The 17,041-nt window shown below is 31.7% G+C and overlaps 1 protein-coding gene across 2 annotated transcripts; it reads left to right on the forward strand.

Annotated features, from left to right (window-relative positions):
- LOC127707909 (WD repeat-containing protein 13-like) lies at window positions 1–16,707 on the forward strand. Of its 2 annotated transcripts, none has more exons than XM_052212670.1 (13): window positions 1–88; window positions 4,893–4,948; window positions 5,837–5,925; window positions 6,942–7,002; window positions 7,701–7,846; window positions 8,247–8,329; window positions 8,681–8,821; window positions 9,252–9,418; window positions 9,688–9,747; window positions 10,355–10,497; window positions 10,850–10,969; window positions 11,373–11,491; window positions 14,065–16,707. In XM_052212670.1, exons 1-13 carry the CDS (start codon window positions 10–12, stop codon window positions 14,256–14,258), a joined length of 1,458 nt encoding a protein of 485 aa, XP_052068630.1. In that variant the 5' UTR covers window positions 1–9; the 3' UTR covers window positions 14,259–16,707. The 2 variants fall into 2 exon arrangements, with proteins under 2 accessions (XP_052068630.1, XP_052068631.1); XM_052212671.1 differs by lacking the exon at window positions 1–88 and adding an exon at window positions 686–905.
- The last annotated feature ends 334 nt before the right edge of the window (window positions 16,708–17,041 follow it).

A 17,041-nucleotide genomic window follows, 5' to 3' on the forward strand; every position in this document is an offset into this window, starting at 1 on the left:
AATGCCAGGATGGCAGCAGTTTGGCAACAAGCACTTGCCTTAGATGCAAAATTTAATGCTTATAGAACTCCTAACAACCCTCAGTTCAGTAAGTTGCACACATCTATTGCCAGACTGATAGCTTTCTTTGACATTAAACATTGTTTCTTATGAGTGCAAGGCAACTATGAGTTTGTCCGCAGACAACTCGGACCGTCAATAAGTCAACACGGAACTTCTATTAACAGATTAAGTCAACTGTAACCGTCTATAATGCCAACTCAGACAAAGTATTGAAGGAGAGTTTTGACCATATAATAATTAAATGAGTGTCTAAGAAAAAAGACAACTAGGAGAATCGGTGCCCATGGAAACAATTTAAAGCTTGACATTTTTTTGTAGACCTGCATCTGTCTTTTGTTTACGATTGGGGTAATTTAAATTTACTTTACTGATTGATACTTTGATTTAATTTTATAGACATAGAAACTTTTGTAACTGGAGATCATACATTGTCTCACAGGATCGACGACTTCTGAATCCATGTTGCTCGTCACATAGAATGTGGTGCCGATCAAAGTGATCCATTACTTTGCTGTGTATAACATGTTCTAACAGTTTGCATGATATAGATGTCAATGAGACAGGCCTGTAATTTGAGGGTTGGTGTTTCTCTCCTTTCTTGTAGATTGGCACGATGTTCGCTTTGCGCCATTCATCTGGTATCTTACCCTGGTCCAGGGAAAGCTGAAACATCTGGGTAAGATAAGGAGCTAGTGATTCTGCTGCCTGTTTAAGGATATTAGCTGGAACTTCATTGGGGCCTGTCACTTTGAATGGTCGGAGTCCCTTTAAGAGTTTGTAGACGCCTCTTTCATGAATGATGATATTGTCCATGATTGGATGTGAACTAGTACCTAGGTCAGGTAACATACTTAGCTCAAGTGCTTATTGGTTTCTAAGTATGTACTAATGAAGGGAAGCAATCATAACATTTAATCATTTATAATCATTAAAAAGTCCAAACTTTCTTTTAATACTTTGTCTGGATTGACATTATAGACGGAAGCAGGACAAATCGCCCCACTGGCAAATCGCCCCACACCAAATCGCCCCATTTTTTCACCAACTCGCCCCACTTTTAAAAAATCGCCCCAAAGTGGTTTACCAACTCGCCCCACTTTCAAAAAAAAATCGCCCCACTTGTGAAAAGGGTTAAATCCCAAATCCCGTTAATTTTTCTCCTGCCAACTCGCCCCACTTAATGAAATAATGTAAACTTATAGATGAATATATAATTTCAGGTCTGCCAACTCGCTCCACTTAAGGTAGATAGGGTGTCTTCCTCCATCTTGGATTCTGAAATACCAGAAAACAATCGGTCTAGATCTTTAATAAAAGGTGCAAATTTTGAGAGTAGTAGGTAATTCATGTGTAAGAATTTTCATTTCAATATAGAAAATGATCTATTTTATCATATTTATGGTTGTATTTTATAAAAAAAAGAATACTTTTGTTTGATTCTATTTTTTCCAACTTTGCCACATAAGGGGAGGCAACTCAATGTAAGGGCAGATAATTCAGATAAAGTTACATTTACAATAGAATGTGTTAGGAATTTACCTATTTTATTATGTAGCAAGAAAACGGGTCCCGTGACCCCATTCTTTCTTTTCCTTATCTGAAAGCATACTAGTAGAGCTATCTTCTCATATTTTATCTCAAAATTCTATGGTATAGTTTTCGTTTTATGGCAGAAAATTGGTTTTTCCATGCATAATCTATACAAAATCTGTCAATTTTGCACAACCTGTAGCGTGAAAATAAGCCCCGTGACCCATTCTTTTTATTATTATTTTTTAAAAAGCATGATATAAACTACATTTTGGCAAATTATTAAAAAATTCTATGGATTATAATTTAGACACCCCATCTACCTTAACTGAAAAAATCTTATACACAGAATACAAAAAAACGAAAATTTACTAAATCATTATTATTGACATTGAGTTGGTATGACTCAACTTGATTCATCAGGTATTTTCTATTTTTCATAAGTGTGTCGAGTTGGCATCACTAAATTCATCAGGATTTATCTATTTTTCACAAGTGGGGCGAGTTGGCTGACTTTATATCACGTGATTTTTTTCCCTTTTCATAAATGGAGCAATATATCCAACCTATTTTCAATGGGATTTTATCCTTTTCATAAGTGGGGCGAGTTGGTAAACAAAAGTGGGGCGATTTTTAAGAAAGTGGGGCGAGTTGGTGAAAAAGTGGGGCGATTATGTGTGGGGCGATTTGCCAGTGGGGCGATTTGTCATGGATTCTTATAGACAGACCAATTTTTTCTGAATACATGTACATGTATCTTGTCAACTATTTTTATCATGTATAAAGTAGGAAGCTGACACTAGGAAATATAGTAATGAAGTCGGTCAGGCTATGAAACATCACCAGGCGCTGTTAATTATGTGTTTTGGCATATACTATATTTTTAGGAAGCTGACACTACTATGACACATGCATTGCATGTACAATGTGTAGTAGTCGCAGTAGGAAGGACTGATATCTTAGTATCTGTGTATCAATGGATGATTATTTATGTAAAAGGGTGCTGTCAATGTTTGTAAATATCAGTACTTGCTGGTAAAATTTTCAGTTGTGTTGTACAAGTTCTTGACAGTATGTTTTTACAATCATGATATGGTATTCAGTGGTGATGGCTGCTAGCTATATATATATATAGGTTATTCACTTTTTTGTACAGTAATTCAAGGGGCTGTTCTAGCCCTTCATCCAGAGGTTACAAACCAAGGTCCTTCATCTTAATGGTGAAACTATTTGTAAGCCTATACATGTGTAGGTCACAAACCTAGTCACCTTTCCTTTAATGGTCTCTATAGTTCCATAAGGTGTAGGAGTATCCAGAATTGAGTTGTAGGCAGACATTTTTTGTTGATTTATGAGTTTCCCTCTAAAAAATTCCAAATGTATTGTTTGCTTTGTTGCAGATTTTTAAAATGATATTACCTTTTAAAATTATCACTAAAGATTACACCTTACATGTAAAACATATTTTCCATAACTTGTTATAGACATCAGGGTTCTCACTAAGGTGAGTCCATGAGTCCTGGACTCATGAAAATCTGTCCAAAGATGCATGAAGATTAAAATATTTTGTATAAAATTAACATACATATCTTCATTTTATAGCAAAAGTATAAAAATAGTCTGAATTTAATGTCATTTCATTGCTCTGTTAGGTCATGGAGACTAAAATGATAAATCATATTGCAATAAAATATCTTCTTCTTACTGTTGGACTCACCATGGCTAAAAATGATGAGTCCCTGGACTCGCCTTCAAAAATCCTTAGTGAGAACCCTGAGACATGATAACTCAGACTTATAGAATATAACAGTGTGTCAACTAGGACCTGCCAAGGTGAATTGCCATAACATAGCACTTTCTAAAGTTAAAACTAATTTATCAGTCCTTTGCCTATTTAGGGAGCTGCCATTTGATTTTTATGGGGCTAGGATGAAAAATTTTGTCCTGCTTTTTTTTTTTAGTTGTAATCTCTGTCCTGCCTTTTTTTTGGCAAAGTTTCTCATCCTGCCTTTTTTTAACTCAAAACTCCTGTCCTGGGTATTTTTTTCAAATTTTATCCTAGCCCCCCCGCCCCCTCCATAAAAATCAAATGGTAGCTCCCTTATCCAATGATTCTAGGTCTCTCTAATTTTGAAGTTGTCTTCTAGTAATAAGTTTGTAGTTATATGAAAAACTGTCATTGTTATTTTTGTTATTGATTTTTCTATTACATTTACATTTACAGTAATAATGATATATGAGGGTAGGAATGGGGTACCCCTCATGACGAATGACGGTAAAATATTTGTAAGAATAACGTTAACGATAAATATTTAACTCCATTTGACGCTAACGGTAGCTACAAAATGAGATTTGACGAATGACAATAAAAAATTTAGGCTCATTTGATAGTCAAGGATTTAACTCTATAGGGTTATTAGAGAAAAATAACATACACTTGTTATTGTGGACAAAAAAATCAAAGAACTTTGATAACTAACTATAGAAATATATAACAGTTCATAGTTTGCCAATCATGCATATCACACCTATGTTATTACAGAACAAATATGCCTGTAATAACTAAAGGGTGTTATTATAGCTTCTCTACATCACTTCAAAGCATTTGCTCAGACATAGATCATGCTCAATTACAATGTATTTTAATTTATTGTAAGAAGTAATGATCAGAGCATGTAATGAGGTTCTGCGCAAGCTTCCCAGTAATTCTCAAGTCTCTCATTTAATAAGTTACATGCCTTTAATAACTAAGCCTTGTTATTACAGCTAAGTTAATCACTTAAAAGCCTTGTCTCATTGATTTACCTTGGTTAATGAAAAATGTATTAATCTAAATTAATAGTTAGTTTTCAAGGCTATGCATTTAGTTTCTGCGCAAAGTTTCAAGAGTTCCCTAGAGCCAACTAAAAATAAAAATATTTATGATTTATTTTACAAATAACAAACATATGTTATTAATGATTTAGTAAATTTAAGAATTAAAGAGTAGACAACTCATAAAAGTATCTGTAATAACACATGCAAGTTATTTTCTGTAATAACCCTATAGAGTTATATCCCTGACTGTTTGACGTTAACGGTAGTGAAAAAACGGACGTTTGACGCTTGACGATAAAGGGCATTCCTACCCTCATATATGTATTTATAACTTTTAGACATACTTTTCAGCTTATTTTAGAGGGGGGAGATGACCCTTGAATTGAGCATCCCTAACTTCATTAACAGTAAACAAATCTCTCTTAACATTATATATGTTGATGATATTTCCACTTTGTGCATTGCTGTTATTTCTTTTACAGGAACTTTGTATATAAGAAGAAGAAGTCAGTTATTAAGGGAGTGTGCCAAGTCAGGAGTGAGTTCTGTGATGTAGAGAAAATATAATTAAAGTCATGTAGTTTCTATTCCACAAATTTAAGATTGATCAGATCAATGAATTTTCTACAAACAATAAAAGTTTGCATCTTTGAAATATTTTTTCATTGTGATAAAGATTAATATAAAGCAGATCCATGGGTAATGCATTTAATTAGGCAGCAATCTGACAACACTAAACAACCGAAAATGACTTTCAAAGGTCACTATAGATCTACATTGATAAACTGTTGTCCATAACGTGTGTAAAGCTCATACTTGTAACAGTCAGAAGTACAAGTATTTTGCGAATGAATAGACCACTTTCGAGTTATGTCCTTCACCTGAAAAGTTTGTCAGTTATCCCCGCCTTTATGACGACATTTACCAGATAAAGGGGACCGCATGTATTCCTGCACTAATAAAGTTTATTAAGCATCTTCACGATGATCATTGTGAAAGGCCAATCTAGAAATAATGTTCGTTCCGTAGGTACTTGATCACAATTCTGTAATGAGGGCAGTGCTGATTATCAAGTATAAGAATTTAATTTGCCTAATAATTTATGCAATATAACGTCATATTTTTTTAACTGTTCGCTCAACATGGAAAGGAAGTGACGATGCCCCTAAATGCACGAATGCAGTTCACTAAAACCAAAGTTTTTGACGGAAATGCAATGAACTCGAAAGTGGTCTATTGGATAGATACTTAAGATATAAGAAGATGTGGTATGAGTGCCAATGAGACAACTCTCCATCCAAGAGACTACTACATGTATTTATTCATAATAATGTCAACTTGACTTACTTGTTATTGAAGATGATAATAACATACTTAATGATAAGTTTGAAACACCAAAGTGCATTATTGTTTTTATTAATTTCAGAAAGACCCCTCAGTCAGGAAAGATCACCTTCATATTAGGGCTCAGTTACTGAATGCTAGATATGGTAGTCCAGCTTTCTCAGATGGAGGGTAGGTTTTATCAGTGTTTAATTAAGTGATGCAGTAATGAATGAAATTTAAACAGAATCTGGAGAGAGAGCTTTATGTTTATAATTTTCCCAAAAGGTAAATCTTTACTTATTTCATAAATAAGATATAATCGCAAAAGTATTCCCTGGCATAAAATTCTTCTGCATGGAAAAAAAGAGTCAGGAGTCTGGAGCAAGAAAAATGCAAATAAACCCTCTCAAACCAGTTTGTACATCGAAACTGCAAAATTAAATCTCAGGGAAAATAAAGTATTTTATAGTCAATCTTTCTTACAACAAAACAACTAGAGGTCTCAAAAAAGCCTTTAAATATGAACAAGCAATAGAACAACATAAGTTCTAAAAAAAGCCAAAATTGTGAGAAAATTTAACAATAAAATCTGTAAATATGAAATAACAATAAATTTCTAAACAGATGGAAGACGTCAGGAGACAGCAACAAATATGACATTTCTGACTTTGTCACGCAAAAAAATATGTTGAAATAATCTAGAATAAAACTTCTACAGTCTTTTATATAGATCTGTTCATGGTCAAATGAGATAGTAAAATGAGTAATAGTCTAGAGCAAAATCTGCCCTCAACTCAAATATAATTTTATTGTAAAAGATTTCTCAAAATTTAATGGTAGATCTATGTACTTCAATAAATCTTAGCTATTTTGGTATAAAACAGTTCTATGAAGCAGGTTATACACCTGTGAAATGACTGTAAATATAGTAAAGTTGCAAAATTACACAAGGACTGTTTGACTCAAACATACTGCGTCATAATAAACAACACAACAGGCCTTCAGTATGTGCCTTCTTCCTAAAAGTTTGAGTGATTAGGACAGACAAACTTATATTTGTTTGTTATTGATATATTTACCCAGCAAACCTAAAGCTATATAACAATTGTTTTATATTTACCCAGTAAACCTAAAGCTATATAACAATTGTTTTATATTTACCCAGTAAACCTAAAGCTATATAACAATTGTTTTATATTTTTTAGAAGTATAAGAAGTCGGTCTATAAGTTTAAGAAGTGGAGGAAGGAGTGGCTTAGATTTACCAGTATGTAATTATTTAAGGTCTTGTTAGTCACAATACTTTATTGTATTAAAATTAAACATGTAGCCAGATAGGCATTTAGCCTGCAATACATTGTAATAGGATTAAGAATCCAATTAGGGTCTCTGTTTTCTAATACCATCAAACAGAACTTGAGGCGATTGAATTATTTTGTCATTTTCAGTCTGTTAACTCTGTTAATATAAAAATAAGAAGATGTGGATGCCAATGAGACAACTCTCTACCAGTGACCAAATGACATAGAAGTTAGCTATTTCTTTAGTTATTTAATTAATACAATGGGTGTGCTTCCTCATTGGTTGAGTGTAACATTCACCAAACAATGACCAGTGATGAATTTTTTTTTTCATTCCATGAAGTTAGTAGAATATTTTTATGGCAAATCCATATATGGTATTACTGTTGTCTAGTGTTGATTCTTTTAATTCCATATATATACCAGTTTGCTTGGAGTTAGAAAATAATCATGTTTAGTTGATTATATCATATTGTAGCGTTTACCCTGATCAAACCAAAAATAATATTCTGTTTTATTAACTTATTAAGATAATGATTTATCAATGCCTTGCTAATGTTAATTCTTTTAATTTCATGCTTACCAATCTCCTTTGGATGAAGAAAGTTTATCATTCACATTAAATTTTAAGCATTCCTTAAATATGGTAATTTTTTTTTTATAGAATTTTGACAAGCTTAATCTAAGTGATAGTAAGAAACATCGTAGGAACTTGAGCAGTGGATCACTGAAGCATATCTTTGAAGGACCAATGAAACGTGTGTTTGACAGTATAGAAGTTGTTCCCACAGATGAAGCTGAAGCAAGCAGGTATAATTATCATAACTTTGTTCGGGTTTTGATTTGATCATTAAGCATTGTGTCAAGTATTAAAACCTATACTGTATGATAACAATTTTTGTGGATGAATTAGTTAATTAAAAGGGAAATAACAATTTTAAAATTTCAACAAAGTAGCAATTTTCTAGAGGCTTGTATGCCCCTTTGGCAAATCCCCCAATTCAAATATTTACAAATACACAATTTTTCCTCAGTCAACGAAAATTTGTTCCCAAAAAATTAAATGAATCCACAGAAGAAGGACCTTGTTATTTGATAATCAACAGTTATCATTTCAAGTATTATTATAGGATTTAGGTAAATTTAATAACTGTTTGTTGTTTGCTTATTCATTAAGAAAATTAACAAAGAAAATATATATGTTTTTCAGGGCAATGGCAGGAGGGAAGACCGTCTCAGAGAATTATGCCTTTGCAGGAATGCATCATATATTTGATCAACACACAGCAGCAGGTACTTTCAGTGAAAGAGAATTATTATTAACTCAATGTTTTACTCCGTACTCTCATTTAAGAGATAATTAAAACTGGATATGATTGGATGATGAATTCCTTCCCTTTTTATGTTATTGTTTAAAGGTTTTTAGGTATTTAATATGATAGGAATGGACATTGTTTGTTTACTTGATTTCTATAATACATAAAAATCATTGAAACTGAGAATGATGTGGAGCACTTGCCCCAGCAATAGAGTTTTGACCCTTCCAGGTATTTATTTCGGGAAATGCCCTAAAAATTCTGGTAGTTTTATTCCTGAATACTGATATATTTTAATTGTTGTATTTCTAAATCTCTTCTTTTGTAGTTACTAATGTAAAATTTGGACATGATGATAAAACCAGATTGGCCTGTGCCTCATTGGATGGTACTCTGTCAATATGTCAGGTTATACCAGATCCAGCCACTGTAATCTGTATGTTGAGAGGTCATGCTGCTGGGGTTACAGGTACATAAACAAAAACATTAAGTTATTCCAATCAAAGCCCCATTAAGGAAAGCTTTGCATACATATATGTACTGATTATCAGGTTTTCTGAAAATTGATTAGGTAAAATATCAGCTGTGAGTTACAATATGAAGCTTTAAGTTCCCAATGAAAGAACTCCGCAGAGAACAAAAGCTGTCGTAAATATTCAATGGGACAGACAGTTTACCTTCCGAGAATTAAAAATACTCTGACCAACATCAACTGATTTTCATGATGGAGGTAAATCCAGAAAGTACTTTGGACTTAAAAAAATACCCCAATTTATTAAGTGCTATTTTTGTTTTTTAAACCTTCTGAATATTTAGAACTTTATATTTTCGCTATACAATAGTGTTATTTTCTCTGTATCATCAGCTAGTATTCATGAAATTACTCTTATCAATTTCAGATTTTGTGTTTTCCCTTTCCAATGATGTAATTCTCTCAGTATCACTAGATGCCACAGCCAGAGTATGGGATATAGCCGCAGGGAAGTGTATGAGGGTGATAGAGGACAGTATGGCAGCAGAACTCATGTCATGTGTCTTCCATCCGTTAAATAATAACATGTTTGTTGTATCCTTTCGGGAATTTTTAAATCATTAAGTATTATCTATAGCTTTATTGTTTTTGTTTTCCTGGTAGTGTAAAACAAGCAAGAATCAATCAATCAATATAATTGGACTCATTTTTTGCTGTTAACATTTAGGTAGAGTCTTTAGTTAAAAGATTTTAGAACTTCGACTAATTTTGTCTAACCTTTATGGAATTTGACAAAACTTGAACAGAGACTGTTTTATAATGATTGATTGACTATGACATGTAATAACCTTAACTAATACCAGACAGGGAATAGTAAATGCTTTGTTCAAGTTTTAAACATATCAACCGGCAAAGGATACAAGGTAAGATAAGCAAAAATTAAATTTTTATACAATTTATTATTAGTTTATTTTGTCTTGTTTTTTTGGGGGGTTTTGATTTCTGGATCATTATTTTTTTTATAAAAGTTATTTCCACCTATGCTGAAGTAAAACAGAAAGGTAGAATCTTCTTGTGTCTCTCCTGCTGTTGTTATGGATAGATAAATTAAAAAAACTTACGAATATTTCTTGCTTGGTATGTAAGTTTAAATTTAGATTTTAGCCCCAAAACAGCAGTTATCTGATTAACATATACATCTTTCATCTAATTTAATAGAGAGATCTTTTAACACTTTATATTTGGGAAGGAGTAAAATGAAAAGTCCCTGCTTAATGTTCCTATTTTTCCCTTCAAGAATTTATATGATGTTCCATATGTTTGGTCCAAAATGACTGTCGACATTCTGGCTCTTGTCTGACATTTATTCTATAGAGAAATTACAGTGAAGTGTCAGACTATTGATTTTCCTAATGTAGAAGTCTTTAATAGCTAGAGGCATTAAAAAAAATACACCATGTTCCAGCAAAATGAATACTAAAATTCTAGAACCAGCTTTTGGTGCCACATTACATATATTATATTTTACAGGGAGGATCCAGTAAAGTGACTGGTAAAGTTCTAGCTCTAGCCTTTGATAGTACAGGACATATATTATGGACAGGAGATGACAAAGGCTCAATTCACTCCTTTACCATTGATGTGAACAGTGGAAAACTGATAAAAGCAAGAAGGTTTGTACAGTGTGCGTACAATGTCCCTGTTTGGTCACATCAAAAAAATTTGTTTTAGTATGTAGAAATATGACTCATTGATTTAATGAAAATCTACTTCTTTTAAGTTGAAATTATGAAATGAGGTTTGAAGCTACAAAATTTGAATCCTATGCTCTCTGGTGCTTTTGTGAAGAACTACATCTGATTGACCATTGATATTTCAAATGCAAATATGAGCAGCTCGTTTCATTTAGATAATAATAAATAAAAATAAAACCATCATATTTGCTGCAAAGCAAGTGAGATATATCTCAATGTTAATAGTTTTACCTTCACTTCCAATTGCTTCAGTTTTTATATCTGTTTACAGAATAACAGTATGTGAAGGATTACCAGTGACATGTATATCAGCCAGGTCATGGATTAGTCGTGAAGCAAGAGATCCTTCATTACTAGTTAATTGTTGTGTTAATGCACTCTGTTTATTCAAGTAAGAACTTGTTAATTATTAACCTTCATTATATATTATCTGTTCTTGTAAAACCATATGTCTACTTTTAATAAATTCTTATTTAGTTGCATTCGTTCATGTCTGAAATATTTGCATTGTGATTAAATTTTTACACTGGAAAATTAAACTTTAGTAGGTAATACCAGTAAAATAGTTTTGTTTTTATAAATGCTATAATTCCTTAAAGCAATAATGTATAGCTGGAATTGTAATTGGATAGTTTGCTGGTATATAGATGAAGAGTATAAATTCAATCAAACAAGATGCTATAAAAGAAATTAATTAAGCCTGATTTACAGGCATACTTTATTTAAAGTATTATATATTTTCCTCAGATCTGCCATTTTTGATATAAGTTCTGAAACTCTCTGTTTATTTACAGAATAATAAGTGAAGATGGAGCATTGCAATTAAAGAAAAGATTTCCAGTCAAACAGAAGAGATCTTCTATAAGGAGCACATTTTGTCCCTTAATGTCATTCCGACAAGGGGCGTGTGTTAGTAAGTCACACTTATTTAGATATTTGGCATTAGTCAGTAACTGTATCACCCATTAAAGGATCATATGTCAGTACTTTACTATATCATGCATACACCAGACGTCAGTAAAAAAAATTTGAAATACCAATATACTGAATTCTTGTCCTGTACAGGGATTTTCATAGGAATGTGATTGGTTTAGGTTTTATTGTCAAAACTTTCTTTTATTTGACAGTCTTTAGCTGTGCCATCAGTTGAAACTTCTGAGACCAACACAAAACCTTCAACACCAAAAATAGACGTGAACATAAATCAATGAGAAAATCTATCAGTTGTTTCTTGCAGCATGCTTCAAGTATGAAATGTCTAGGATTTGATCCACAAAGGGGTCAAACGTCATCTTGAAAATGGATATTTGCTGCTTGTTTGCTAATCACACATACAAGTTTGCCACTTGATGTTAAACACCAAATCATCATCAGCATTATTCAATCAGACCCCTTAAGTAATTATGTCATTCAGATAAAGAGAATGTGTCCTTATGTACTCCACATTTTTTTTACAAATGATACTGCCTTATTCCTATTTTCTTTCAACTGGTCATGTCAATTTAATTGTATAAAGATACTGAAAATCGTAAATCGTGCATTGAAACAAATTGATTCAGTTGTATCAACCTGATTAATCTTTTCCTGAAAATTAAGATTTCCACAACAATCTGTTTTCCAAATAGAGCATATTTGGGATAAATTAAATTAAACATGTGGAGTGTGTCAAAAAGTAGCAATGCAAATTAGTTAAGATATGTTTGTTGCAATGGCAACCATACTTTAAATTGCTTACGGGTCATTATAAAAAAACATGCAAATTTCGATGAAGTAATATTTGGAAAAACGATGTCATTGTTTAAAACATTTAAATGTGTCCCTCTATTCTATAGTATGGTAGCAACTATTTTCAGAAATATGCAATGGGAAAAATAAAGGGTTCCTTCAATTTTAACAATTTTAGGTCATCCTTTGATAGAATCGTGTCAATGGTGTTACCAATTTAAAACATGCATTTAGGTACTAAATATTATTGTTAAACATCAAACAACTGTTCCAATTTGTTGTTAAGGTTTAAATTACTACTTATTGACATTATTCCTCTAGCTATACCATTGACAACACATTTCAAATTTTACTTTTATTAAGTACTGAACACAAAACTAAGTACTGAACACAAAACTAAGTACTGAACACAAAACAGAGAACACTGAGCAAAAGAAAAAGAAGAAAAAATAATTCTTAGGCTGAAAATCTCAAATTATATAACATAATATCAATAACTAAAAATGTCAGTAGTGTTACTAAATAGTGTCATTGGTGTTACCAGCATACACCAGTTTTTTGAAAACTTTGTATATGTAATACATTTGTACATGATATTGTTAAAACATTGTTAAATAAGTATTGTTTGTTATAAATAATATGATGTTTCTCTTGTTAAACATGAAAGAAACACCAAAAAATGCTGATTGTCATAATATATTCAGTGGTGTTACTAAGCTGGTCAATGGTGTTATTTTATTAAAATGGTCTCACCATTGACAGTAACACCATTGATTTTCAGGTGTATTTTAAGATTTAGTTACAAAATAAGGGCTCCATTCCCCTATTTTATATGGTGTTCCTGGTGCATGTTTCTACAATCAATATATTTCATAATTCAAAGTTCAGGAATTTAAAAAAAAAAAATGATTTTTATAAGGGTACACCATGGACACTATTTTCAATTACGATATAGCTTGTACTTACTTTTAATATTTTTTTACTAAATTTTCAACATAAATGTTTGTTTTCTTTTGCATAACATGCTTACAGGTAACATTGCTAAGGGAGAAACTATTGTAAATGCTGAAATATTGAGAAAGATAACTCTTACCCTACCAATTTGTCTTTTGGTTACACCATTGACTTAAAAAATGAGACTTTTCCTTTTGGTTAAATTTTTTATTATAAAACCAACATACACCTTCCAAATCATTAAAAAAATGTTTGTATGTATCAAATGCAATAAAAAGTGATAATTTCTAATAACAAATGATATGAATAATAGCCCTATTTCAGGTCTGAAGGGATATATAGTAAAAAATAACAGTTGATTCTGGCTATATCCAAGGGTTTGAGAAAAAATTAAGAATGTTTTTATAACATTTCATACTGTAAACTGTGTATAGTGTATCACAAAACATTCATATCTTTCATATGCAATAGTTATTTTGATACATTTTGATATAGTTTCATGTCTTTTACTTGAAAAGACCAAATAACATAGTTTTGCATGTTTTTTTGATAATGACCCTTACATCCACTTCATTTGAACTTTGGTGGATAATTGTCTCATTGGCAATCATACTACAACTCCTTATTTTTATATTTAAAACATGAACATTGGACATAATTTTAAAAAGAGATGCCCTGAATGTAATTTATGCCCTGTTTTGTTTGAATTTAAGTTGTTACAGAAAAGATTTATGAATATTGATGTGATTCCTTAATCAATTACTGCAATTAAAATCAAGTATGTACATGTTGATATTATTTTTTCAGTTTCTGGCAGTGAAGACATGTGTGTGTATTTCTTTGATGTGTGTAAGGAAAGTAAACCTTGTGTAAACAAACTGTTAGGACACTCAGCTCCCGTCCTTGATGTGTGTTTTAACTGTGATGAAAGTTTACTAGCATCATGTGATGAACAAGGCATGGTGATTATATGGAAAAGAGAGGGAAAACAAATAGGTTAATAGGCAAGAAGGAAAAAAAATGGGTTTATGAACCAGAGGGGAAAATGATCTCAAAGTCCACTAATCTACCTAAAGGGAATGCAGAGTGGTGGTAAAAAAAAGAATTGCATTACAAGAAATAACACATAGCCTGAACTCTAACTGTGTATTAGCAAGATAGTTTTACTTTGTAGACTGCTGTATAAATCCTTGTGATGATAATGTGATTTTACAGGCTAAAAAAAAACTCCAAATAACTCCAATACTTATCTAGTTGCCATACAATAAAGACAAATTTTGCTATTAAACATTTTTACTTGTAAAATCAAATAAGAAAAGCACTTCGCCTGTGATTCCCATGTGATTTTATTACTAGAAATCCTAAAAAAAAAATAACCAAAACGATTATAAAAAGCATTTAATATGAAAGCAATGTCAAAGAAAATTCTATAATGTTGATAAAAGTTTAGTGTTGCACACAGTGCCGTAATCCAATTATGTGTCCTGAATATGCAAGGAATATTTACCACTGAACGTTGAGCAGCAACTAAACAACACGACCAAATCATTTTGCAGGTTGCTAAAGAAAATTATGTTTGAAATAAAAGTGGTTGCTAAAGAAAATTATGTTTGAAACAGAAGTATCATCTTATTCTGGAAAAATGCCTGCTATTTTCATTTTTAGGATTACTTTTAGAATGTTTACTTATTTTTTACAGATTCCTATTTAAAATAATGCTTTTGTGTCTCTGTTTGTAAACAAGGAGTTTGTTGAAGAGAAATCTCTTGTTTATTAAATATAATTTTTTTTATATTTAGCTCACCTGGCCTAAAAGTCAATGGTAACTTTTGACATTACTTGGCATCTGTCTTGGTTTTCCATATGTCTGTTGTCATATAACGATATTAATGATATTAAAAAAAAGTCTTCTTATCTGAAACTACTTGGCCAAATGATACCAAACTTTACCTGAATGTTCCTTGGGGTAGCTAGTTTATAAATTGTATCCCGGGGTTTGATCCATCAACAAACATGGCAGCTGCTGCTTAAAATAGAACATAGGGGTAAAATGCAATTTTGGATTATATCTTAAACAGTTGGAGCAAATCTCGCAAGGGTTAAAACGGTTAACATTTCACGGTATATCTTTTGCCTAATATTCAGAAAAATCAGACAACCCATTTGGGAGTTGTTGCCCCTGAAATGTAAATTTTTAGTATATTTCAAAGTTCTTGGTTTAACAGTAGGAGTAAATCTGACTGCATTGAACTGATCAGCTGTTAAAGGTCTATCTCCAAAAGAATTTTTGAAAAAAAATTGGGCAACCCCGTTTTGGTCATTGCACTTGAAATGCAAATTTTATGCAAATTTTTACGGTCTTTGATAATTATCTTGAAACCTGTAACAGATAGAGAGAAATTTTAAATAATAATCAACAGAACAATAAGATTTACAAATAAGTCAAATGGCAAAAATTGTCAAATGGAGTTATTGCACTTGAAAGACTAATTTTTATCACTGTCTGATTTTTTTTTTGCAGAGACTATTAAAGATCATGTAGATAGAGAGAAATTGTGAATAGCAAAGGTGTTCAGCAAAACAATATTATCAAATAAGTCTATATGGCGGAAATTGTCAACTGACTCCTATTTAGTAGTAAATGCCCCTGAATTACACAATTTATGATTTTTTGGGGCAGAAACAAAGATACCGTAGATAGAAAGCAAAGAAATTAGCAAAAATGTTCAGCAAAATAAGATCTACATATGAGTCAACATAATTGAAATTATGAAATGACCCTGAGATGAGTTATTGTCCTTGAAAGATGATTTTGTTTTATATTTTTTCAGTTTTTGCACAAACTAGAACAGATAGAGAGAAACAGCAGGATAAACAAAAATGTTCAGCACTATAAGATCTACAAATCAGTGATCATGGTCGAAACTGTCAACTGACTCCTTATAGAAGTTATTTCCCCTGAATGATGATTTTTATCTATTTTCTTGCATTTTAGTCAAAACCTAAAGGAGTTGGAAAGAGACTTTTAGCACAAACAGCAAAATGAGATCTAAAAGCAAGTCAACATAGACTGTCACTTTAGGTATAGGATTTATTGCCATCAAATGACGTTTTTTATCTCACTAACTTTGATAGGTAGGTACAAACTGTAAACACTAAAAATGATCATCAACACAAGACCTACAAAAAGGTCACTAAACAAGATCTACAAGTAAGCAAACATAACTCTTTGCAATATAGATAAATAATATATATTTACTAGGTGAGCGATTCAAGCTCTTGGGAGCCTCTTATTGTTTTATAAAGTATTATAAGGATTTTTATATTCATACAATATATGTGTGGGATAGTGCAATATAAATATATTGTAAAGTTTCTATTGATAACATTCCAATTATATTGATTATGTTTACTTTGTTGAAGGCAAATAAAACTAATTGTTATATTTTGTATCAGTCATTTGTTATAATTAATGTTGCCTGACAGTGTTGAGCTGTAGTAACACATTTGTATTGTATCTCTGCTCCTACTTCCTCACAGCATCTAGATTAGGAGAAGCACAGGGATCACTTCTGTCATAGTCTTCTGCAGCACACTTTATTAATATGCTTCTCCTTCAAAATTGGCTTCACGGAATCCAACCAAATTTGGATAGATTATTTTTATTTGACATATTTGCACCTGTAATTTAAATTTTTGATATATGTGACTTTTTTTTTTGGATTCCCTTACCAAAACACGAATCAGGTTGTTGCTTGTATTAGTTTGTTAATGGCAACACTTT

The sequence above is a fragment of the Mytilus californianus genome, unplaced genomic scaffold (assembly GCF_021869535.1).
Source record: "Mytilus californianus isolate M0D057914Y unplaced genomic scaffold, xbMytCali1.0.p SCAF_7, whole genome shotgun sequence".
NCBI lineage: Eukaryota > Metazoa > Mollusca > Bivalvia > Mytilida > Mytilidae > Mytilus > Mytilus californianus.

Excerpts from the sequence above, each read along its gene's own strand:
- LOC127707909 (XM_052212670.1), top strand. The coding sequence starts at position 10 with ATGGCAGCAGTTTGGCAACAAGCACTTGCCTTAGATGCAAAATTTAAT. Across the intron at positions 4,949-5,836 it reads GGGAGTGTGCCAAGTCAGGA|AAAGACCCCTCAGTCAGGAA; the intron begins GTGAGTTCTGTG and ends TATTAATTTCAG. Across the intron at positions 7,003-7,700 it reads GGAGTGGCTTAGATTTACCA|AATTTTGACAAGCTTAATCT; the intron begins GTATGTAATTAT and ends TTTTTTTTATAG.